General features: G+C 35.7%; 1 protein-coding gene across 7 annotated transcripts in view; it reads left to right on the top strand.

The window, feature by feature from the left end:
* GPC5 (glypican 5) overlaps positions 1-24,793 on the top strand; it is a 730,043-nt gene that overhangs the window by 500,137 nt on the left and 205,113 nt on the right. For 2 of the 7 annotated variants that reach the window (XM_014955528.1, XM_014955524.1), the window contains one exon: positions 23,341-23,459. The exons of the other annotated variants lie outside the window; for them this stretch is intronic. Coding sequence is in view for 1 of the 2 variants with exons in the window: in XM_014955524.1 (XP_014811010.1) it covers positions 23,341-23,402 (62 nt within the window). In the remaining variant the exon portion in view is untranslated. Of the gene's footprint in view, positions 1-23,340; positions 23,460-24,793 lie in introns of those variants that run through there. 7 annotated transcript variants of the gene reach the window in all.

The following is a 24,793-nucleotide window of genomic DNA, read 5'->3' as shown; positions in this document are numbered from 1 at the left end:
CTATCAATAAATGTTTTCTTTGGAGTTCTTGTGATGATTAAAACATATAACTTTTCCAACTTAATCAAGTGAAAAGATGCAGATGGCATCTTTGTTATGATCTGACTATAAAATCCTTGCTAAGAAGCAGAAACTTTTGTTTACAAAAATATTATATTTAGTTGCAAACTACATTGTATCACAGATATTTATAACGATACTGTCTGGTCCCTTTTGATTTTCAGTTTCTCAACTTGTAACAATGCTTTTATATCAGTCTTAAAAATTTACAGCCACCAGTTGTTTCTTGAGACATGTCAAAACATAGTAAAAGCTGTAGTTTCATGACCCAGGCCTCTTCATTACTGTATTTATATACCTTTGAGAATTTTTTTTGTGCAGATTTCTTCTGGGACAACTTCTCCCGTAAATGGCGTGTTTATTTTTTATCATGTACTTTTAACTTGAAATAAGAATGTTTATATCTTGACAGTTCTCTACGCAGCAATGAGACTATTGAAACATGTAAATACACCTTTAAAATACACAATTAAGCCTAGTTATGTTGTTATATTAAAGATATATTTATCATATTTAAAAGTGACATTTTGGAAAAAACTCAAGTTCACTGACCAGCATAGTTTTGCCAAGTGATCATTAATCAAATTTGCTATAGAAACACATATGAGAGCTTTGTCACAAAACTAAGCTGTGAGACAGTGAGCTGGAGTTACACTGCCACCTTCACCAGGAAATTAAGACACAAACCCATAACATTTATAAATAAAGAATAAAGCATTATTTAATTTAAAATTATTCCTGGAGGTTGACGGGGTGCTTACCAAGGAAACAAACATGAAAGGCAGATGGAAGGGACAGAAATGGAAGCTACACTCTGGAAGAACTAATTGTGGGAATTATATTAGTAGCCATATACTAGAGACAGACTGAACTTTATTGAGATCCTACTGAGTTGGGAATAGTCATCTTCAGCTGGAGACATCTGCTCTTCCCATCGAATGTCCAAAGAACCTAAGGAAAATGCAAAGCAGTGAGTTACTTTTAAACAGATAAAGTTAGCTAAAATAAGTCCTACCAAAGATAAGGTACATACAAGGTTTTCTGGAAATGAAAGAAACTAATAAATGTGTTCATATTTCACTCAGTTATATAAATAATCACTTTCTCTTCCCTGTTAGGCCTCCTCTTTTTTTAAATCTGCTAAAATGTCTCAACTGAATGTTGATGAATGGTTCTGCAAAGTAAACGTTGGTTTTTTTCCTCACATCCACCATTGAAATAGAGCACCACAGATTTGCATGACAAGTTCTTGTCTCTCATCTTTTGCCAGACAAAAGAGCAAGATAACTTGGAGCAGTGTCATGAAAATAGCATGTCCAGAGTCAAAGAAAAGCACCGTGAGAAAAGGATATAAAGGTTGCTAGATAAATTGGTTGATTCCCTAACATTTTTCATTCTCATTATGGTTTTTATAACAGGTCTTTTTAACAAGATTTCCTTTTGAATATAGTACTTATGCTATTATAGTCGCAAGGACAAATAAAGGTTGTGGTTTTCTCTTTGCAATCATTTTTTGTCAGGAGAACAGATTGCTTTGGTAGCATTTGTCAATCTAACCACAATCTTAGCTCTGGGATAAAATTCAGAGTTCTTAAAGTACAGGAAAAGGCACAGAAGGATCTGAAGTTTTCTGATAACAGTACGTTTCTCTCCTGAGAATTTAATTCTTTTCCTTCCCATTTATCTCATTCCTGTTTGCAATGGAAGCAATTATGTAATTCTGATGTAATGTAATTCTGAATGTAATTCTGACTACCAGAGCCATACCCTGACAATGACCTGGAATTAAAAAAAAAAAAAAAAAAGTTTTATCTTTTAAAATATAATATTGATCATTATTCTTTTGACATGATCATCACGAACCGGTGATATGCATGACAGGTGCAGCTTTATTCTCTTTCTCTCTTCTCCAGCTCACTTGGCTAATTTACTCATTCTTTTTAATCTTTAATGTGATTTGCTTTCAAGATGAAGATGCACACAAAAAGCAAGATGGTGCTAAACCAAATTCTGCTTATTTGGAATGTTGCATTTTGCTAGACTCACAAAAATATAGCAGCTTCCCCCCACCCCCGAAAAAAAATAAGCAGAATTCATTATCTTTTTCCTCCAAAATGTAATTACTGAGTTTCTGGAATGTAGACTTCATCTGTGGAGGGACAAAGTGTATATTACTAAAAATGCTTTAATTGGGTTAACATGTAATACTTTGCAGTCTGTAATTCCCTGTTCAGTATGCATAACTGTTTGACCTTTGAAAATGTAGCTAATAATATATCATAAAACCTCTTGTAATAATTCAAACATTTTCGTGCCATTACTTTGGTGTGTTCCTTTGTGCACTGATAAATGTTAAAGTGTCTTTTTATAAGGACAGCACTCAGATTTCATCCTCTGAAGTGTGTGAACAGGTAGACGCTGCATTATAGTGCTACTACTGACATTTCAATTCAGAGCCAAGGCCAGCAACACTTACAGCTACTGCTGTTCTATTAAATATTTGTCTGGGAAAGAGACTGAGGATTATTTCTTTCATATTTCTTGTACATGCTGAGCTATACCAAAGACGAAATGTCAGGTAAAAATCAGTACATACCATTTTTCTGATAGCAAAACTCTTAGCTTGCATACAGAAACTGTGGCCTTTGAAGAATATGCTATTGCAATGCGTTCTGTGATCCTTTAATTGAAAAGCAGTGTAGGTAGATAATTGTGCGGATTAGAGACATATCCACAATGTGTGCCACTTATGCATGAAAAAAAAATGTAGACTTCGTATGATGAGAGGGACAAAGTCAGTCAGATATAATCATAGCGGAGACAAACTTTCCCCGTAACTCCCACATGAAACTAGAACTTGTAACTTTTAAGTGACACAGCAGGGGCTGGTTTATTGCTAATGCTTTTGAATAGGCCCTGCAGGGCTTGTTCACTTTTAGTTTCTTGGTAAGTACTTTGAGCATAAATGGCTTTTAAGTGAACTGGCTTGATAGACTCTCGTTTCTGTAACACATGTAAAATTTGCACTATAGCCGTCCCCTGCTCTGTCTCATCCCATTGCCTGATAGTACTGTGTGTGACAGTATAAAATTCAGAGACAGGATTTATTTGTTTATTTATTTTAAAATCTGGGGGAAAGAAGAGAAAGGGAGTTTCCAAACCCAAGTTATTTAAAAGTAGTAACCATAATCTGCTCAATGTGCTGATAGCTTTCTAGTGAATAGCTCTTTCATGAGCATCCAGCTTTTCAACTAATCCCAAGTGCTATTATCAATGCAGTCAACCATACAAATCAAGTATCAATGCAGTTAAGCGTATCTGTGACTTTGATGGTTTGTGACACTACTGTTATTGAAAGAGTTAGATGTAAGTTATTATTTTTATTGTTTTCATTTTTTAGACTTTTATATTTTACTTTTTTTTTTTTAAAAAAAAAACAACAAACTTCTCTCTATCACCCATACAAAGAAAGAAGTATGTTTTTTTCTCCTCTGTCTTAGGGGAAGAAGACTGAGTTTTACTGTCTGTGTTGTCAGGGATGGAGTGAGTAAGAAGGAAGCTCAGAGTCTCACTGGGGAGACTGGGGAGGAAGCTGTGTGTAAGGCAGGTTTTGGAGGAAATGGAACTCTGGAAAGACCAAAAGATTTGTAATGTTTCTCTTTGGCATAGTTTTAGTGGGTGATTCTCTTTACACTTTTATACTGATCCTGGTAGGTGCCACGGAATACCCTGTTGGTCAGTTTAGGTCACCTGACCTGTCCACCCCTTCCCACAAGTGCAACTCCTCCATGGGGTAAACAGCCAAGTCAGCTGATCCTGGTTGCCATGACAATGAGCGTAAGCAAGAGCATCTCTCACTGAACAGAAAGTTGACTCTGCTGTGCCTCAAACCAGGACATTAATATGGACTAAACCACGGCAGAAACTGCTGGGGAAAAAAAAAATAAAAAAATTTAGATATGCTGTGTGTGTGTTCACTGTGAATTATTGGTAATTCACCTATGAAAACCCCCGCTGAATCTTATCACCAAACAAGTCTTATGCAACTGATATTTCTCAAGCAACAGCAGACTTTTGGATTTTTATCTGGACATTCTGCTTTGTCTTTATCACAATAAGCACTATCTCATAACCTGTAGGATGGACGTTTACTCCCACATTTATTTATGCTAGTCACACAGTTTTTTACATATAATGGGAAGCAATGGGGATAAATATCTATGGAGACCAAACAGTGATGTACAAAATTCACTAGCATTTGTAAATTTTAATGGAGACAAAAACTTATTTTCTGACCTCTGCTTTGCAAGAGCCCTTATGAAATGCAGTTGGAAGAACTGAAAAATAATGGTCAAAATAAAAAGATTGTCTTTCGTTTTCAATATTCAGTCTGTGTAAAAATTCAATAGCAAGCTGAGATATTCCTGTTATTATTTAAGTACTTAAATGTATTTCTTACAGTTTATTCAAATTAATTTTCCTGAATTTGTGCTTTCACTATATTTTTGTTGATACATATACACATACAGCTTTTTGTGGTATTTTACAGTTATAAGAAGATGAGCTATTAAATGAATAGATGGCAAAAAACCACTAAACCAACATGCGATTTTTACGTTAACAGCAGCCTTAAAACTCAATACAGGCTGAAATAATTCTACTGCTGAAATAGAAATAAATATTATTCTTTATATGTATGCATAATTTCCAAAAATTCTGTGCATAGAGATTCCCTGGCCTACATGTATATCTGTGATTCAAGATGAATGTGCTTTTGCTATTTTTTGGTATGTCTCAAGAAATAACTTGCGGCAGTAAATTTTTAAGACTGATATAAAACTGTTGTGAGAAATTGAAAAATTGGAAATCAAAAGGAATCAGAAAGTATTGTTACAAATATCGGTGATACAAGATAATTTGCAGACTTTTTTACTTAAAAAATTAAATTACAATGTATATTCTCTTATATAACAGCATTTTATTCTGACTTAGCTTGCTTTATTTTCATTTTATGAACTTATAAACTTCAACCGTTAAACAAACGTGATTAAAGCATATTTTCCAGAGGACCAAGATAGCTATCAGGTCCTCTTGGCGTAAATTGTTTATCACTCATTTTCTTCAGAGGTAGTTGTTTAAAATGAATAGACACAATGAATTATTGCCTAGTAGGGAAAAAATTATAATATACTGCACTACTCGGTTTACTACTCAGGCATTCATTTAAACAGATATTCTAAGATATGCCTTCTGAGAACAAAAATGATATGTGTTAGTAGGTAGTAGCAGAATAGCTGTATAGTAGTTAAAAACTGACTGTCATATTACTTTGTGGTAAACTAAATATTTTTTTGAATTTTATTTACTTCATAAATAGTCTCTAGGATATTTACCTTGTTTTCTGTATTTAAGGAGCATAACTTTTCAAAATTAAGGGTAATTTGAACTGTGCAATATGTAGATGAGAAAAATGTACTCAAAACTTCTGCTTGTAATAATTTCCAGTATTTTCCAAGTATGTGATGGTTTAAAAGCTGTTTCACCCAAACCTCCTCTCATTCTGTTCTCAGTGTTTGTTCCCATTGTACACATTGCTGTGACAACTTATGGTGTAATAACAATTGTTTTAAATGAGTCACCTTTGATACTGATAGACATGTGTCTGTGGTGCAACAGGACCATCTTCTATCTATTGGCCTACTGCGAATCATCAGTTTAATGTACCAGCAGAGTAGTTTTCAGACTGTAAATTAACCTGTTTACAAAACACTAATCTGTCAAGGTAAAACCTGCTTCTACAGTTCTAAGGAATCTAAGAAAAAAATATTTAGTCTTTAGATTTTTTTTTCCCTTTGAAAAATTCTACAAATAAAAAGCTTTAGTTCTTTAAAAAATACAGCAATGCTTTTTAAAAAAATCTTGAAGAACCAGTTGAGAGCTTTCCAAACAAGGTTTCTCATTCACTTTTCAAATAGCTTGAAAATTAGATAAATATTTTTCTGTTTTATTGAGCCACATCACATTTTAGAGTGGTCTGTTTTATACTGTATCATTCTGTTTGATCTCATCAAACTGCAGCAATGTTCAAAATTATAATGATGTATAGCAGAATAACTGTAGTCTCTGAGGAAAAATCATGGAGATGAAAAATTGACTTCCCACTCGCGTACCATAACAAATGAAATTTTAATTAGAATTGTTTTAAATTAATTGACTTCCAGCAACATCTTTAAAACCTCATTTAAATTAAAACAAATCTCATGTATCTGTGTCATAGTTCTGTGGATTAAAGATGGTCTAGTATTGTAGTCACAAATAGTACTTCCAAACACAGTGCAAGTTCTATTTTTACCATCTTCTTTTCTACTGCCACAGGTAGAAAGAAGTACTTCTGTGAAGATTCTCATTAGTCTGAATGCAGTGAAAAAGATCCTGTGGGAAATTTGTTGAACTGTAACACATGCATTATCAGGAATCACACATTCCCAATTTATCTTTAATAAATAAATAAATATTTTAGATAAGTAGGTCCTTCTAACTACAATTCTTAGGGCTAGCATTTCTGAAAATTAACCTGTGCATATACAAGTTCACTGGAGACTATTTGTCTTTTTTTTCCACTACATTATTAAAAATAGCAATGTTTGACACATTTGTGCATAGAGATTTTTATGTTAACCTCACAAGACACGTGTCATACAGTTCCTGGTATCTAGTCTCAGCTTTGCTCACAATGCAAAAGGGGCAAAATGACTAGAAAAGCCATTTTTGCAATAATAAAAAACACCTTGAAGAGCCTGAGTATTAAAATAACACCAGAACATTCCTTAGCTGAAATAAAAACATCCATATTATGTTTAGAAAAAAAAAAAATAAACCATATATATTTACATGTTTAGGGAGTATACTACACCAGGGAAAAATAAAAAAAATATTCAAAGAAAGCATCCTGTTTACCCAAGTGAAGCTTACTCAGAATAGAATTTTCAGTGTTTTGACCTACATCAAGTTTGTTTACACTAGACAGGACTGAATGTGGGTCAAAAAGTCAGAGGGCTTGCTCCAATGTTTTATTTCCTGTGAATACTCTGGTGAATTTTCATCTCCTGGAACATGCTTTTAGTGCATTTTTGATGACTGATTTTGGGCTGGTAGGTTCCTTAGGGATGGGTGTGAAATGTTGAGGTATACATTTTATTCTTCTCCGCCAGAAGAGTTTGAGTTAAAAAATGCTAGTTTGTGTGTACTGGACTGCAATGTTAACTGCCAATATGAGGTTTTACATATAGTTCAACAGAAAATGCCCAATTTCCAACTTTGATGGTGAAATAAGTACGTCTTACAGAAACAATTCTACTATCACAGCATGCCAGTATCCTACATGTCTTTTGTAGAATACTAACTCTGACCCTTATTTTGAAGTATTTTTTATCTTTTCTAATCCAAAGAATGAAAACAAATCACTTGCAAATAACATCTGGCCACTCAAAGTACATCTGATTTTTTTTAAGATCAATATACAAGCAAAGTATGAGGGAACACTTAAACAATCCATGGCCACAGCATAAAAAAGGTATGATATTTTTAATCCTTGGTCCATATGGAGAAGCTTGGAGGTAGTCCCAAATGAGATGTGAAAAACTTTAGAGATTTTGTTTCAAATTGGAAAACTTTGCTGGAAGGCATTGCAGAACTGATTGACAAAAAAAAAAAATAAAATATCAAACTACAGGAAACGAAAAGAACTACAGCAAAAAAAAAACCCACAGAAAAAAGAAAAAAACACCCAACAGGACCACATGATAGTCACCTAAGAGTTTTGAAGTATTTCAGGGATAAAATAGGCATGGGCACTTTTGCTTGAAACTATCTTGGTAGTGGCCAAGATACAGCCACAAAGGTAGAAAATGCCAGTTTTTGAAGAGACCTTTAAAGGAAATCCTAAGACCTACAAACAAACAAGCTTGGTGATTTTGTTAAGGAAAACGTAGAGACTGTTTAAAAGAATGGATCAGCTAGCACATAGACTAATACGATACACTGAAAAAGAGCTGAAATGCCTTCATTAAAGAAGCTCATAACTCACAATGCCTATTACGGTGCTCCTGGATTTTCAAAAACAGTTCAACAAGTTCCCACTAAAGACTTGTAAGAAGTCTAAGAATGAAGTTACAAAAACAAAAACAAAAGAACAAATTATTTGTTCTTAAAGATGAGGAGAACATTATGGATCTGGATGTAAATATTCTATGCTGGTCAGCATATTAATAATAGCTTTGGAGAAAAGCATGACTATTGAAGTGAACACATTTATTAATAGTACAAAATTATTCTCACATTTGAGAGGTGAACAAGGGTCACACAACACTAAGTTAACTGATAATATTACTCAGAAATTAGATCTTGAGATTTTGATATGGACTTCTGTAAAACTGGCAGTGCTTGGTATAAACGAACATGATAGGAAACAAAATATTAAGAATAATTAGGAAGTGAATGCAGAACAAAGCAGAAAATACCCTTAAAGGTATTGTGTGAACCTATTGGATGACTGAGTGTACTTAGAGAACTTCTTCACACCTTCCCATTGCAAAAGGTCTAGATAAGGTTTGTAAAGGCAGCTGGGCAATCAAAGCTATGGAGTGCCTTCTGCACAGGCAATCAGTAAATACACTAGTCAATGGGGACGAGGAAAAGGGAAAGATCAAAGACGACTAAAATAGGTCTCTCTAAAATCATGAGTGGCATTAAAATAGGAGAAGGTCCCTTCCAACCTAGAAGATTCTGTGATTCTGTGAAAGGCACACTGTTCATTACTTTCATACCTATAATGCAAATTAACTACTAACTACTAACAGTAACAGATGCAAATTAACTACTAACTACTAACAGTAATTAATATATTAACTCTTAACTGTGTTTGAAAAAAGGATACATTTCAAGAAGGCTTGAAATTCTAATCTGAAGACTTCAAGGAGTGGAATATCTACCAGTTTGCTTAATAACACCTAAACAACTACACAGGAAAAATTATGTTTCTGTCTCCTATATGAAAAGATATTTTACCACCTGTTACCTTCTCTGTGTGAAAGTACAAATGCATTATAATCAGAGGAAAAATTATCATGACACCAAATATGGCAAGATAGTTCATAATGCTGGTGGTGTTATATACTTTAGAATTTAATTAACAATGAGTGAAAGAATCTTCATTAAAAATGTCTTTTTATTTAAATTTTACCCAAATTATTTTTAAAACTTCAAAGATTCTGTCTTCATATTTCTGTTTAATTTCTCTTGTTTATTCTTTGTGGATTCCTTGTATAAATTATAACATTTTCTTTTTATATATGCTATAAATGTGTTGTATCCATACTTTTTAGACTCATATGTACTACATTCCTTCCTTTCCCTTTTTAATATTTATTACCAATCAACCATAGATAATAAAGTTAAGAAAATTTCAGTGCTGAATACTTAATTTAGTAAAGTCCTCTTTGAATTCTGGACTCAGACAGGAACTGGAGAAGAGGCAACCTGAAGACTGAAATTGCTTTGAATTTCTAAAATTCTGATTCTATTTTTTTATAGTACAACAAAGGAATGGAAAGCAAGACCACTACTGATTTAAACACATGCTATATGTAACATATTCTGCCACACTGCAAATGGGCTTGTGAAAGCTAAATTGAAACTGATATTTTTCTGCTTTTAGCAGAAGCATATCTGAAATTAAATGTGTGGCTGACCTATAGTAAAAGGAAGTATTTCCCAGAAGAAAAACACGCTAAATTTGCCCTAACGTTAATACCTTTGCTCTTCTTTTTCAAGTATCTTATGATGGCTATTTTGTAGTTCGTGCTTCCATTTGTGATACAAACATGCTACAAACAATCTGCTTTAAAGACTCAAGTGATAAATATAAATCTTGCTTAGTTACCCAAGTAAAAAAATCGTTTTAGCTAGTAAAGTAGCTCATTTGTAAAGGATCAATTTCCTTAACTTCTTAGCAAGCTCCAAAGAGGTCTCAGCCTAGATCTTACTGTTTGCACAAATAATGCATAACAGTAGGCTGTCAAAGCCTTGATAGACCAGACTTGTAAGAGAATAGCTGATGGGCCAGCATTAATTCTTGAAAGCAAAAAAAGGGGCAGTGCCTAGTGTTTTAATTTAGATTGTTTCTTCTTTCATGATTTTCTGTCAGTTTCATGCTGGAACAGAGAAGGTCTGGAGTGCTGTGCCACAATGATTTCAGGGCATTGTCAGACCATTTAGTTTCTATAGAAGACCGAACCATTATCAGAGAGGAAACAATGTGCCATGTGCATTAAACACCCAAAGAAAGCAACTACCATTGCTAACTAGAGTAATGCCATTTGCCATGGATATCTATGAACCATATTAGTTCATGAACTATTGCCTGTAAGTACCTACTAGTTCTTTCACTGTTTCTTGTGTGCTACATTTCTCTAATAGCAACAGTGCATTTTTCTAGCCTTTCAGTGTTTCAGCCTTTGCCATCATGAATGTGAAGTACAAATGGTGTAGGCACCAAACCCAACCTTTGCCTTATTAATATCTCCTCATTCCACATATTAACAATATCAACACTTTTGTCGAAGGATTATACCTTTGGAAAGAAAATGTGAAAAAAATCATAACAGTTAGAAAATTGTTAAAGTTGGTAACAACATGAAAAACAAAACAAATAGAAATTCAGGAATCTCCAGCTAACTTCATGAGTTGATGGACAGGAAACTGACCTTTAACAAAGTCATGTTTCAGCTCAGGCTCAAAGACATTAAAACATGAGAGAATTTTAACAAAAGTCTGCTTCCCGGACTCATGACTGGTTTAATACAGGAAATGTTTTTCAAGAATTCAATACACAGCTTTTTCATTCAGTTTAAATCAATGAAAAGAGAGCACCTTAAGATACTCATCTTAAGACCTTAATAACAAAGAGTCTGGACATTTCTAAATAAAGCTGTCTGATGATTTACAGCTCATGGAGCTAAAAAAAGCATAAACACAGCAGTCAAGAATAATCTCAACACAGGGATTCTGCTTACTATGTAGCCCCTAACGGACAACTGTGACCAATAGGTAGATGAAGGTATTTGTAAGAAGAACTTAAAAATTTGAAATTTTCTGCGTATATACTTTTATATACAGAAATATTATTCTTTGGTGTTGTCAAGACCGGAATTTTGCTGTGGTTCAGCTAAAATTTGAAGTTACTAGAAAGATCTAACTTTCAGTCAGACATTACAAGACTTCACTACAACTAAAAAGGTCCGGCCTCTGAAGGCTTGCCATTTTCAGACAAATTACTTAGGACTTACCTAATGATTTTGTGCTTAATTTGACACCATAATTTACTCCTTGGAAACATGACAGATAAACAAGGAGCTCAAGTAACTAGTGCTCAGAAGAGATCTTTAACTTTTCTGATATGACTTTATGTCTCCTACTACTACCTGTGTGTGCCATGTGACTCACACTCAGCTTCATGTTTCTTTCTTTGCTGTTTCAGAAAGATTTTATGCTTTATGATGACTGGGGCTTGAAGTGATATGTTTGTAAATAAAGAAGTTCCTATTTCAGGAAATCATGTTGCAATTTAATACTGATCTTTCTTACAAGGAAAAATAGGCAAAATATGAGTTCAAAGTCTAAGAATCATTCCCATCTAAACATGTATAGTAGATGTGAAGGATAATCTTCAACTAGCCTATGTGTGTCTACAAAGTAGTCTTTTTACCTATGAGCTAATCATCTGGACACTCTTTACAGGCAATGAAAAGAAACAGCTTCTATGGGGCATGATTCATCTTCTTCTAAAGCAGACCTAAAACACTGACGGTAGATGTATGAGAGGTATCTTAATCAAGGTTATTACAGGAAATTGCCTAGTACACTTTAATACTGTAAGATAACTACAATTAAATTACTGTAATTGCTGGATAATATGTCAAGCTTCTTGCCAAGAGCTATTAGACTTCAAATGATCTTAAATTTAGCAGCAGTCCAGTTGTTTTAAGGGTTGAAAGAGCCATTTTGCCTGCTCAGTGTCCTTTGTAACTTTTTACTGAGAGAGTTTCAGAGCTTATTTTATGCCAGCCTGTATTCAAAGGGCTAATTCTGCATCCTTAGAAATCAGCTATTAGTTTTGTGGTATGCAATAGCACCCATTCAACTAGGTAGAATAAGAAATACATTTTGTTCCTCAGAAAATTAGAATTTAAAATTGCCCAAAGTCAAGTCATAGAATCATAGAATATCTGAAGTTAGAAGACACCTGTAAGGATCATTGAGTCCTACTCCCTGCTCCTTGCAGAACTCTCTAAAACTAAACCATGTGACTAAGAGCATCGTCCAGATGCTCCTTGAACTCTGACAGGATTGGTGCTGCGACCACTTCTCTGGGGAGACAGCTCCAGTGACCAACCCCCATCTCAGTGAAGAACCTTTTACTAATATTTCGTCTCAACTTGCCCTGACACAACTTCATTCCATTCCCTCATGTCCTATCACTGGCCACCAGAGAGAGGAGATCAGCACCTCTCCCTCTGCTGCCCACTTGAGGAAGCTGTAGATTGCAATGAGGTCACTCAGCCTTCTCTTCTCCAATCTGAACAAGCCAAGTGCCCTCAGCTGCTCCTCCTAGTCTTGCCCTCGAGACCTTTTACCATCTTGGTCGCCCTCCTCTGGATGACCTAATAGACTCATCTAATAGTTTGATGTCCTTGTTACATGGAAGCAACCAAAATGGCACACAATACTTGAGGTGAGGCTGCACCAGTGCAGTGTAGAGTGGGACAATCACCTCCCTCAACCTGCTAACTACCACAGAATCACAGGATGGGGCTGGAAGTGACCACTGGAGATCATCTGGAGATCAATCCCCCTGTCAAAGGAGGTTACACAGGAATTTGTCCAGATGGGTTTTGAACATCTCCAGAGACGAAGACTCCACCAACTCTCTGGGCAGCCTGTTCCAGTGTTCTGCCACCCTCACCGTAAAGAAGTTCCTCCTCATGTTTAGATGGAACTTCTTATGTGCAAGTTTGTGCCCATTTCCTCTTGTCCTATGCCTGGGCACCACTGAAAAAAGACTGTCCCCTTCCTCTTGACACTCACCCTTTAAGTATTCATAAGCGTTGATCAAATCCCACCTCACTGTCCATTCATCTAAACCACACTTTCTGAGCTTACCTATGAGGATGCTGTGGGAAGCGTAGACAACATTCACTGCCCTCCCCTCATCTATCCGTCAGGTCTTGCCATTGTAGAAGGCTGTCAGGTTAGTCAGACATGATTTCCCCTTGGTGAATCTGTGTTGACTACTTCTGTTAGCTTTCTTTTCCTCCAGATGCTTTGAGATGACGCTCAAAACAAGCTGTTCCATCATCTTTCCAGGGATGGAGGTGAGGATGACTGAGGCTTGATGCACCCCAGAACATTGCCTTTTTGGCTTCCAGGGCACACTGTTTACTCATATTCAACTTTCCATAAGGCCAAACCCCCAGATCTCTTTCTGTGAGGCTGCTTTGCAGCCTCATCTCCCGGTTTGTATGTACAACCAGTATTACTCTGTATCAGGTGGAGAATCTGGCAGTTGCTCTTGTTAAATTTCACATGGTTGGTGATTGCCCATCTCTCTGTTCTTTCCAGATCTCTTGGTAAGGCCTCTCTACCCTCGAAGGGGTACACAGCTCCTCTTAGTTTAGCATCATCAGCAAACTTAACATACATTCTTGCATCCAGGTAAATTATAAAAACATTAAAGAGCACTGGGCCTAAAATTGAGCCCTGGGGAACCCCACTGGTGACTGGCCACCAGCCTCATGTAACCTCATTTACTGTAACTTTTTGAGCCCATCAGCTAGTTGTTCCCCCAATGTTTTACGGACTTATCTAGCTGTGTTAGCAAGTCTCAAACAAGTTCAGAGTTGGCTAGGAGTTTATCATCCCTCCAGTCATGGTCTTCCAACAAAGGGCTCCAGGGGTTCCAGGGCCCATTACTGGTGTTAAAAGACAGAGGCGAAGAAGGCATTAAACTGGAAAGCAGGGAGGCCATCAAGGGAACATAGTCATTTATGTCCAATTTACATATATGAGCAGAGAATTCAAAATTTACTGGTGAGAAATTTATTGGTGGGAAAAGGAAAGGGTTTTATCATTCCTTCTGACCATTACCACTGGTCAGTGTTGATCTCTTATACCAAAAAAATGCAGAGTTGGAGAGTCACTTCTTCAGTCTTTTCTCATATAGAGGCTTCATTCCTTTAAAAAAAAAAGCTTTAACTACGATTAAATCAAGCAATAAAAGGTATTTTAAGAATGGGATTGTGGATAGTTTTTAAATATGCACTTGTTAGAGGTGTTTACTTAAACATCTGAAAAACTGTGGCTCCCAAATATCTTAAAATATTTTGGAAATTTAATTATAATGATTCCCTAAGGGCCCTTCATATTTATTTGGAAATATATAGCTTTTGAGTCCTCTTACTTCATTAATTGCTTAATAATACAGACCAATGATGAAATTACTGGAGTTTTTTAAAGCACTGAATGCAGATTAGATTCAAGACAATTGACCTTCTCATGAAGCTCATAGACCTTCACCATCACTACATACTCACTTGTTTAGCTGCTTCCTTTGCCTATCAGATAGCTCACCCTGTGATTATAGTGCTGAAAACTATGAAACATTACAGAGAGTTTATAAAGAGGAGAGGATAATTCTGCCCTTCTTTTATTCTTAATTTAACCCATCTGTGTTTTCGCTTTTTTGACCCTTCCTGGTTACTTCTATTTGTCAGAATCCTGCATGTGCGTCTGTGCTGCTTGTTCTTGGGGCCATCACAGGACTACACTGTGATCATAAGTGGCTGTAAAAATATCTAAAACACTGAGGAAGGAGCCAAGCAGTCATAACAGTGTTTCTGTAATGAGAGATATGTGTAAATAAAAATATAATCCTGATTTAATTAACTTGTATAGAGGAGAAAAAGGATTAAATACTGTCAACCAACCAGTCACTGTAGCAGTAAACTGAAATTTAAAATTATGTTTCTTACTAACATTGTTTAATGCTCTCTGTAAGACACATGTGGTGCTGTTGTATTTTCTTTATGTATGGCTATTTTCTTAGCTGATTCATTAGTAGAGTCAATTGTTCTTTTTGGTTGGGGTTTTTTGTTTTCTTTTAATGTTTTTAAATTCTGGCTTTCTCAATCTTGTAATGTCTTTGGCTCAGAAAAGTTGATCTTACCTTGTTGTAAACCCAGTTTTGATTATCTGTATAAAAATGAGTCTCAGGATGAAATCTATATCTTGGCAAGTATATATAGTTTAGTTTTGTGGAGTCTGTTCTTAGAATACTTAAAAAAAGAAGACCTTAAGACCATTCCTTTTTGATTTTCTTTGGGGAGAAAAATGTTGTGGTTTTTTTTTTTTTTTCTCCTTCTGTCCTTCTAAGATAATTAGTAGCTCTTATTTATTCAAGTAGTTCCCAATCCTGTACTCGTTATATAGCAAAACGTCCACTGACTGTACAAGACTTTAGTCTGAGCAAGGACTGCAGTTCTGGTACTCATAGAATTTACAAGCTGTTTGACATTGTCTTATAATAATTAAATTACAGTGTTGGCTTTTTTATAAACACAATCAATCTCTTTCAAAATTAATGGGTTTGCTGTGGGGGAGGGGTTACAAGGTGAATGTGCTTTCACTTCTTGATTAATTGGTGTCATTACTGGTTAACTTCCCTGATTAAATATCTATTTAAATACTTCATTTTAGAGCTGGAATATCTTTTCTTTTTACATATCAGTTTCATATTTGTTTGACTTGCTCACTTCACAATACCATAGCTTACATTTGCCTGTTAGTTTAAATTTATAGTCTTTAATTCAAAAGTCACTTTTGGAGGCTACATCAAAAATTAATCTATATTTTAAAACAAGATCATTTGTGAATCATGATACCTGGAATATCGATTCATCTCATCTCACTCAAGACACTATATGGAAGCAAGCTATGCTTCCATACATTCATTGTACTTCTGAAGCCTTTGGAACGGTGTTCATTTTAATAAAGACTATGTGGCTCTCAGTAATGATAATTCAAATAATTAATCTCCTCAAATAGAGACCTAAATCATATATCGAGAACTAGGAAGAATGAATCTGGATCTAACAGTCTGGATCTAATGAAATATAATCCTTATTCTGTGGGATTCAGCGCCAGACTGAGATACATGTTTTGACTGGGTTTCAAAGTATTTATGATTCTTCCAAAGATGCCTGTTCTATCAAAGGGTATCTATTCATGACCTTTGTATAGAGTTTGATTGTAGGTTAATGCTGAATTTTGAATGATTTACTCTTGACTGTGGCCAAATGCTGTAAGAGTTTTTTATTCCTTTCACTCCAAAAAGACCAAGGTTGTAGCATGATTTTAGACACCAGTGTTGAATCTCTTTTGAAAAGTAATCACTGCTGCAAAGCAGCCTCTTCTACAGGAATTTAAATACCTGAGCAGCACTTCTAAGTCAAAAGGCACAGACTAAGGAGCCCAAAAATAATGGATACTGGAAATTTCTAAGGAGAAAAAAAAAATCCTACTCTATTAAACTGCAAACTGTTTGTAAAATAGACAAATGCTGAAAACAAGGCCTCAAGTTTTGGAAAGACTAGGAATACAGGTGGGATTTTGATGGGCATAAACTTACAAATGTATAAGATGATCAGGGTCACTAGGGAGAGAAGGTTATAAAGCCAAGTAAAGGGCACTAGAATATATGACTTTGTACACATTGAACCAGAAAAAGAAAAGAATGAGAAAGACTGGAAGCCTGAGAAGGCTCCTGTTCCTCTCACAAAATACATAACTGTTAATGAACTTTCTTGGTATATTGCAAGCTTAAATTACTCAGTTACATTAACGTGTATTGTAATTTGCATTGATTTCTAAGTGATCATTACAGAAAATGTTTATGATCACTCCAGACAGAGAAAGAGTAAAAATATAAAAAAGAAACAATCCAAACCCTCAGTTATTAGAATATTAGTGCCACCTAATATTAGAATATTTATGCCACCTAAAATAAAATAATTTGTTTATTCAGCTTTGAACATGAGGTAACAGGAAGAATGTGAAAGGTTGTGCTTTTCTCCAAAATACCCTCAGGCCTAGTTTAATTTTTTTTCTGCATAATCTTTCAGTCCTATCTTTTCATAATGGAAAAAAAGCTAGAATACACTAGAATACAGTGTGGCAAGAATCACATGTTATTAATCCTATCATATATTTTCACATTTAAACTTGCTTATAATTGCAGTAAAACTGAAAGACGTTAAGTTGGTATATATTTGCAGATGAAAACCCACACATTTCAAGAAGGATATGCATTTTCTAATCAACACCCTGACAGAGAGCTACCAAATAAGCCAATTGCTGAACAGCAAGTATTATCTAAGCAACAAGAAATATTTTTAGAGTCAATTCCTTGCTACATACTTTCTGTGGTGAAGCTTAACATGAAGGACAGGGGACACTACAAACATATTGAACAAAAAAAGCAATGTTGCTCTGAAATGCACTAAAGGATAGTTATGCATATAAATTGTTGTGATTAATTCAGTTTCTGAAATCAATACAATTGCTCCCTCCTGAAACACTGGAGGTCAAGGGAATTGTATTTACTAAAGTAAATTGGAGACAATTTTCTTTTTCTATCAGGGAAAAAAGTTCCATTAGCTAAAGGCAAAGAAGAGAGGAGCAATAGTTTTCATTGGTGGGGAAACATCCTGACAACCCATGTGGGTCTTGCAGAACTTTAGCTGTTATAAAATTCCTCATCTGTATATTTTCCCGGTTTATTATTTATATTTTCATAGAGTCTGGTACAGTGTTACTGTTTTCTGGATAAAATGTTCTGTAAATGTCTGAAAGGTTGGAGAGTTGTCTGCCTGTCATTTAGGTACTGTGTACACTTAGATATTCTTCATTAACATTCTTTTGACAATGTTCTAATTCTGAAAAAACATATATCCTGGCAATACACTGTGGCCCAAGAGTGCACCAAACAGGAGTATACAGTAGCTCTCTTTATGTTGGGGATCTATTGGGGCAGTTTTTGGTTGCCCTTCTTAGCCTTATCCAAAGTGTATTTTACCTGCCTTTTAGAATGTGTCACTTCTGATACCAGAAAGTATAAAAATGTATATTTTTAGTTTTTCATTCTTTTTCTTCAATTCCTAAGGAACTGATAAGATGGTGTGTCAAGATCTTTGAGGAATTGGTTCTAGGAGCTCTGTTGTTATGTTATTTATCAATAATCATGAAATTATTTTCAGCATGAACATGCTCTCTTTCATACTTATTTAAAAAAAGACTATCTCATCTTTCAAGAAGAAGAATGAATGTACTTAGACTCAAACAAAAAGAAATGAAATAATTTGACTTTTGAAGTATACTATATACTTTACATCTTAAATACATATAATTTTTTATTAATCTTATTTTCCAAGACCCTGTTTCATTGTCAGTTTCTCTCATATATCATATACTGTAACATCTATCTATTTTTGTATTTATTCACACCTCAAGGTTCCTGTCTCTAATAGGCCCAAATACAATCCTTATTTAATCCCTATATAGGTTAAAATTCTGTGGTCTTTGGTGATTTCTGTTTGACTATTATGAAATGATTTTGTCCTAGTAGAAAGCTTCCTGTACTGGCCACTGTAAGAGAAGATCAGGTTCAAGACCAATTGAGGAACCTGAAGAACCTGAATATTTTTAAGTCTATAGGACATATTTTACAGTTGGACTCGATAATCTTAAGGCTCTTTTCCAATCTAAATGATTCTATGATTCTATAAGACACATCCCAGAGTCCTGAGGGAACTGACTGATGCAGTTGCCAAGACACTCTCTATGATAGTTGAAAAGTTATGGCAGTCAGGTAAAGTCCCTTGTAACTGGAAAAAGGGAAACAATGCATACATTTTTTTAAAATGGCATAAAGAGGGATCCTGGGAGCTACCAATCTGTCAACCTCACCTCCGTGCCTGGGAAGATCATGGAACAAATCTTCCTGGACATCCCAGAGTCCTGAGGGAACTGACTGATGCAGTTGCCAAGACACTCTCTATGATAGTTGAAAAGTTATGGCAGTCAGGTAAAGTCCCTTGTAACTGGAAAAAGGGAAACAATGCATACATTTTTTTAAAATGGCATAAAGAGGGATCCTGGGAGCTACCAATCTGTCAACCTCACCTCCGTGCCTGGGAAGATCATGGAACAAATCTTCCTGGAAGCTATAATGCACATGGAGGACAGGGAGGTGATTTGAGACAACCAGTATGGTTTCATGGAATCATAGAATGGTTTGAGTTGGAAGGGACCTTTATAGGTCACCTAGTCCAACCCTCTGCAATTAGCAGGAACATCTTCAACTAGATCAGGCTACTCAGAGCCCCGTCCAACCTGACCTTGAATGTTTCCTGGGATCTACAACCTATTTGGGCAATGCTCACCAAGTCTTGCCTGACCAACTTAATGGCTTTTTATGTTGGAGTGACTACACAAGTGGACAAGAGAAAGCTACTCATGTCACATATCTGGACTTCTGTTAGACCTTTGACATGGTCTTCCAAAACATCCTTCTCTCTAAATTGGAGAGAGATGAATTTGATGCACCCTCCACAAGTTTGCAGACAGCACCAAGCAGTGTGTTGCGGTTGACATACCTGAGGGGTGGGATGCCATTCAGAGGAATCTGGACAAGCTCAAGAAGTGAACTCATGTGAACCTCATGAGGTTCAACAAGGCCAAGTTCAGGGTCCAGTGTCTGGGTCAGGACAACCTCTGGTATCACTACGGGCTGGGGGATGAAGGGATTGAGAACAGACCCACAGAGAAGGACTTGGGAGTACTGATGGATGAAAAACTGCACATGACTTGGCAATGTGCACTCAAAGTCCCAAAAGCCAGCCGTATCCTGGGCTGCATCAAAAGAAGCATGGTCAGCAGCCCTCTACTTATGAGGTTCAACAAGGCCAAGTTCAGGGTCCAGTGTCTGGGTCAGGACAACCTCTGGTATCACTACGGGCTGGGGGATGAAGGGATTGAGAACAGACCCACAGAGAAGGACTTGGGAGTACTGATGGATGAAAAACTGCACATGACTTGGCAATGTGCACTCAAAGTCCCAAAAGCCAGCCGTATCCTGGGCTGCATCAAAAGAAGCATGGTCAGCAGCCCTCTACTTTGCTCTGGTGAGACCCCATCTGGAGTACTGTTTCTGTCTCTGGAGTCCTCAGCACAGGAACGACATGGATCTGTTGGAGCAGATCCATATAAAAGCCACAGGAACAATCAGAGGGCTGGAACACATCTCCTATGAAGAAAGGCTGTGAAAGTCGGGGTTGTTTTAGAAGAGAGGGCTCCAGGGAGACCTTATTGCAGTCTTTCAATACTTAAAAGGGGCTTATAAGAAAGACAGGGACAAACATTTTAATAGGGCCTGTAACAATAGGACAAGGGGTAAAGGTTTTAAACTAAAAGATGGTAGATTCACTAGAACAGGCTGCTCAGAGAGTTGCTAGATGCCACATTCCTGGAAATATTCAAGGTCATGTTGGACAGGGCTCTTATCAACCTGATCCAGTGGAAGATGTCCCTGCTCTTTGAAGGGGTGGTGGGGTGGGTGGACTAGATGACCTTTGAAGGTCCTTTCCAATCCAAACCATTCTATGATTCTAGGAAAGCATCTGCAGAAAACTCACAAAGAAATAAATAAACAAACAAACAAAAAAAGAAGTTCCAGCATTCCAGTAGAAAAAAAAAAAACAACAAGCAACTCCTCCCCCACACCCAAACCCCTAATCCTTTTATGTAAAGCATTACATACACTTTTCCTAGTGGGTTCAAATTACAGCTACATTCTGAATGCTGGTATGCATAATTTAATTTCATCACATACTTGTTCATGCATTATTTCAGAAAGCTCTTTTGTCATTTCTCTGTAGTTGGCCTTCATTTCTTCTTGATATTCCCACTGATCTTCCTTTCTAAGTCATTAATTTACATGAGCATGACCACAAGCTTCAACAAATTGCCTGATTTAGACAAAATAATAAAAATTCTCTCAATCAGGAATACAAAATCCAAAATTCTAATTTGAATGCCATCTTAGATTATGTTTTTAATAGAGTCAGAACACTATAAAAGTTAAATATACTTTTAAAATTTTTTATGACTCTGTGATTCTATTAAAAAAGCTATCTGAACACGGTCCTGGGCCCTGCTTCAGCAGAGAGATTGGGCCAGATGACCTCCAGAGGTCCCTTTCAGCCTCAACTATTCTGCGATTTCGTGATTTTGTGAGCTTCATTTCTGTCAATCCATATATACAGTTCACATTTCTCTATTCAGGGAATAAAAATAAATATCAAAACTTATAATTCAGACTTGACACTGACACTAAGGGTTTGTCATGGACACTCCACACACTTTAACCTGTTGGTAATAATATTTAAATTTCTGCTCCCATCTTGTTCTTTCTGCAACAAGTTAACATGAACATGACTCAACAAGACAATTATGCAATTCTAAATGAAGGCACCTCATTGGATATACATGATTGATGTAGTCATTTAGGGTAAGCTTCTTCTCCAGATTATAAATATCTATGCAACTCAGCCTAAAGTATGAACAGCAGAAGTTATTTGGATCATCCTAAAGCAGACACCTAGATTTTGTCATCTCAACGCCATTGAGGCTGCATTCAACTTCCTGAGTAAATCTCCATTTACTGCAATGGAAGATTAGACATCTAGTTCCCATGAAACCCCTGTACGCATATACTTAAACAAGGGTGTTGAAAATATGGGTCTGAATTACCCCTGTAGGCTGTATAGGCAATAGGAAGATATAAAAATATCTGATTTATCCTAAACAGGGTATCTGGGATGTGTCAGTAAAATGCAGCTCAAAAATGCATTCTGCATTCTTTGTAGGAAACTTCTCCAGGTACAAACATCCTCTCTGAAAATCTACAAAGCTGAATGGCTGTTTTTTCATACTTAGACAAAAAGTCATGTAACTGGTAATCTACAAGGAAGCACATAGTATACGAAATATACTTGCTAACGCTTAAACCACAATGCTATTACCAGACAAAGAAAAATCAAGCAAGCAAACACAACACCTGCAGTGTATGATAACCATTCGAATTTTGAAATAAAACCACCTCAGGATAAATATTTAAAACACAAATAATTTTTCAAGCTGTTGTTCAGAGGATACAATGTATCAAACGTTGTTAAGAATTAAAGAAAGGAAAATCTGAAAGTAATTTACAGGTGTTATTGTTGCTAGATGCTAACAACAGGGACATTTGTTTGATGCTATTTCTGCATTTGCTTTGAAAGTACCTCATCTGAAGTGAGTACTCATCACTATAAGGCTATTTGCTCTATACAAGGTCAAATTTAGAATAGGTCTTTCTAAGATTTTCCTTAATTTCTGAAAATCTTGTAGCAGCCAAACAAATTTCTGTGTTCATCTTTATACCAGTCAAACCATTTTCATCTTTCCTATATGTTTCTTCATGTATTTCATCTTGCTGTTTTCTTCTCTCTACTCACGGTCTATCTCATGTTAGTGCCCTAAAGGCTTCAGGATTCTTCACTTTTCACTTGTGCAATTTCTTTTTTCTTATGATTTTGGTGACTTGCATCTAATACATGCTGTGTAACCTGGAAATCAGTGCCCATTTATTCCTACCTCAAATACGTCCCAGTTCTCACTAAGGAATTGATGTTAGATGTGGAGGCAAAGGCAAGAAAGTTAAGAGGAATAAATATAGAAATAAAAATTACCACTGCTAACACAGAAATAAAACTAAAAATATGCAATGCACTAAAACACAGTTTTCTCTAGAAAAATGCATTGTATCTTACTAACTATTCTGTAACAGCTGACATTTGAAGCCAAAAGCTGTTTGAATATAATTATTTTGAAATCTGGAGTATTGTCGTATGTCTGAAGAACAACAAATACTTAAGAACTTGGAAAAAGCGATCAGGGGCATCTCACTAGGCCGTCCTGTATAAGATTTAGATTACACTGGAAAGAAAAGAATAATCAAAGACGCAGAAAATAAAAATGAAATAAGATAAAATACTGCATTGGTTTAGAAATATAAATAATGCCAGAATAATCTAATGTTTTTCTTTTTTATATTTGCTGATATATCAGCCCTTCAAACAAGAAAATACAGCAAACTTTATCATCTGGATTTCAGCAACATGTTTTATTGATGCCACATGAGATTTCATGTCTCAAGGTGAAAAAATGGGGATTAATTCAAGTATTCTAAAACTGGTGAAGAGCTGAGAAAATGAATGATAGCAACTGGTCCACCAGGAGAAATTTTGGAGCTGGAAAGTTAACAGGGGGATCTCCTAAGACTACCCTTGGGACTAATGTTACTTAATAGTTTCAGAATAATTTAAACACAAGAGACAGGAAAACTCACTGTTGGCTAGGTTGGAAGCACCATTTATATATAAGAATATGGGAATATCACTCTTCTTGTGGACTGGAGCAGAGACAATGTCCTGAATCCTAGTGATGTTGAACACAGAACTAAGACATATCTACAAGGAAGATGATCTGTTGTAAACTGACACTGTCAGCTGAAAGTGAAAAAATCAGAGAAAGATTTGTTATGAAGATTAATCTGAGACATACCACCAATACCATGCATCTGATGAAAATCAAAGTGCAAGTTATTAGATGAAGCATTTGTATTAAAAACTTCAGTACTATGATACAAGGCATCATCTAACGTCCTGTGTGTACTTGTGGTCATTCACATTCAAAAAAGGTTAATTTAAGAAGGAACAGATGCAAAAGTGGCTCTTAACAAAATCAGGAGAATGAAGAGCATTTTATTTTACAAGAAGAGAATAAAAGAATTTAATTTACTTAGCCTACCAAAATTAAGGTTAGGAGAAGAGATATAGTTACATTACAAAGACATCAGGGGAGTAAACACTGGGGAGAGAGGAATTTGTTAAGCTAAAGGATGGCGTTGAATGAAAACAAGCATTTGTCACTCATCATGAATAAATTTAGTCTGGATTTTTTGGACATGGTTTGTCAGTGATTTGTAAGAAAAATTGCAGTATATTCTTGCAATAGAAGCAGTAGGAACTGGAAATCCAACTCATTGCCATGTAAGGCCTGACAAATTTTTGATGGGGGGACCTGTAACATAAAGGGACTGGATTGAGCAATCCATATCATTTAAAGTGCTATGAAGATGGTAAGCATACTGGAAAATTACCCCTTTCTATTAAATGTTATGTGATATTTCCTTAGAAGTGTAGCATAATAAATATTGATGTTAATAGTACTGCAATGATTTCATCACAATTCAGATACTGGAAGATAAAACCTGTGCTGAGTGTAATGTGTTTTGAACCAAATAATGACCATTTAACCTTTTATAAAAGCTTCTTTGATTTCTTATTCTAAGAAGACAGTAAACCTTAATATTTATTTTATAATATTGCAGTATGTCTGCAGTCCTTTCCTTGTCAGCATTAAATTAACATGGATTATGCTAAAATGCTTTCAATACATACTGTTTACAGGAATTAAACTTTTCAGAGTGAAGGGTTAATTTTTAAATAACTAAGATTAT

This window comes from Calidris pugnax, unplaced genomic scaffold (genome assembly GCF_001431845.1).
Source record: "Calidris pugnax isolate Ruff unplaced genomic scaffold, ASM143184v1 scaffold153, whole genome shotgun sequence".
NCBI lineage: Eukaryota > Metazoa > Chordata > Aves > Charadriiformes > Scolopacidae > Calidris > Calidris pugnax.
Note: the sequence above shows the minus strand (reverse complement) of the source record. Positions and strands in the feature narration are given on the sequence as shown.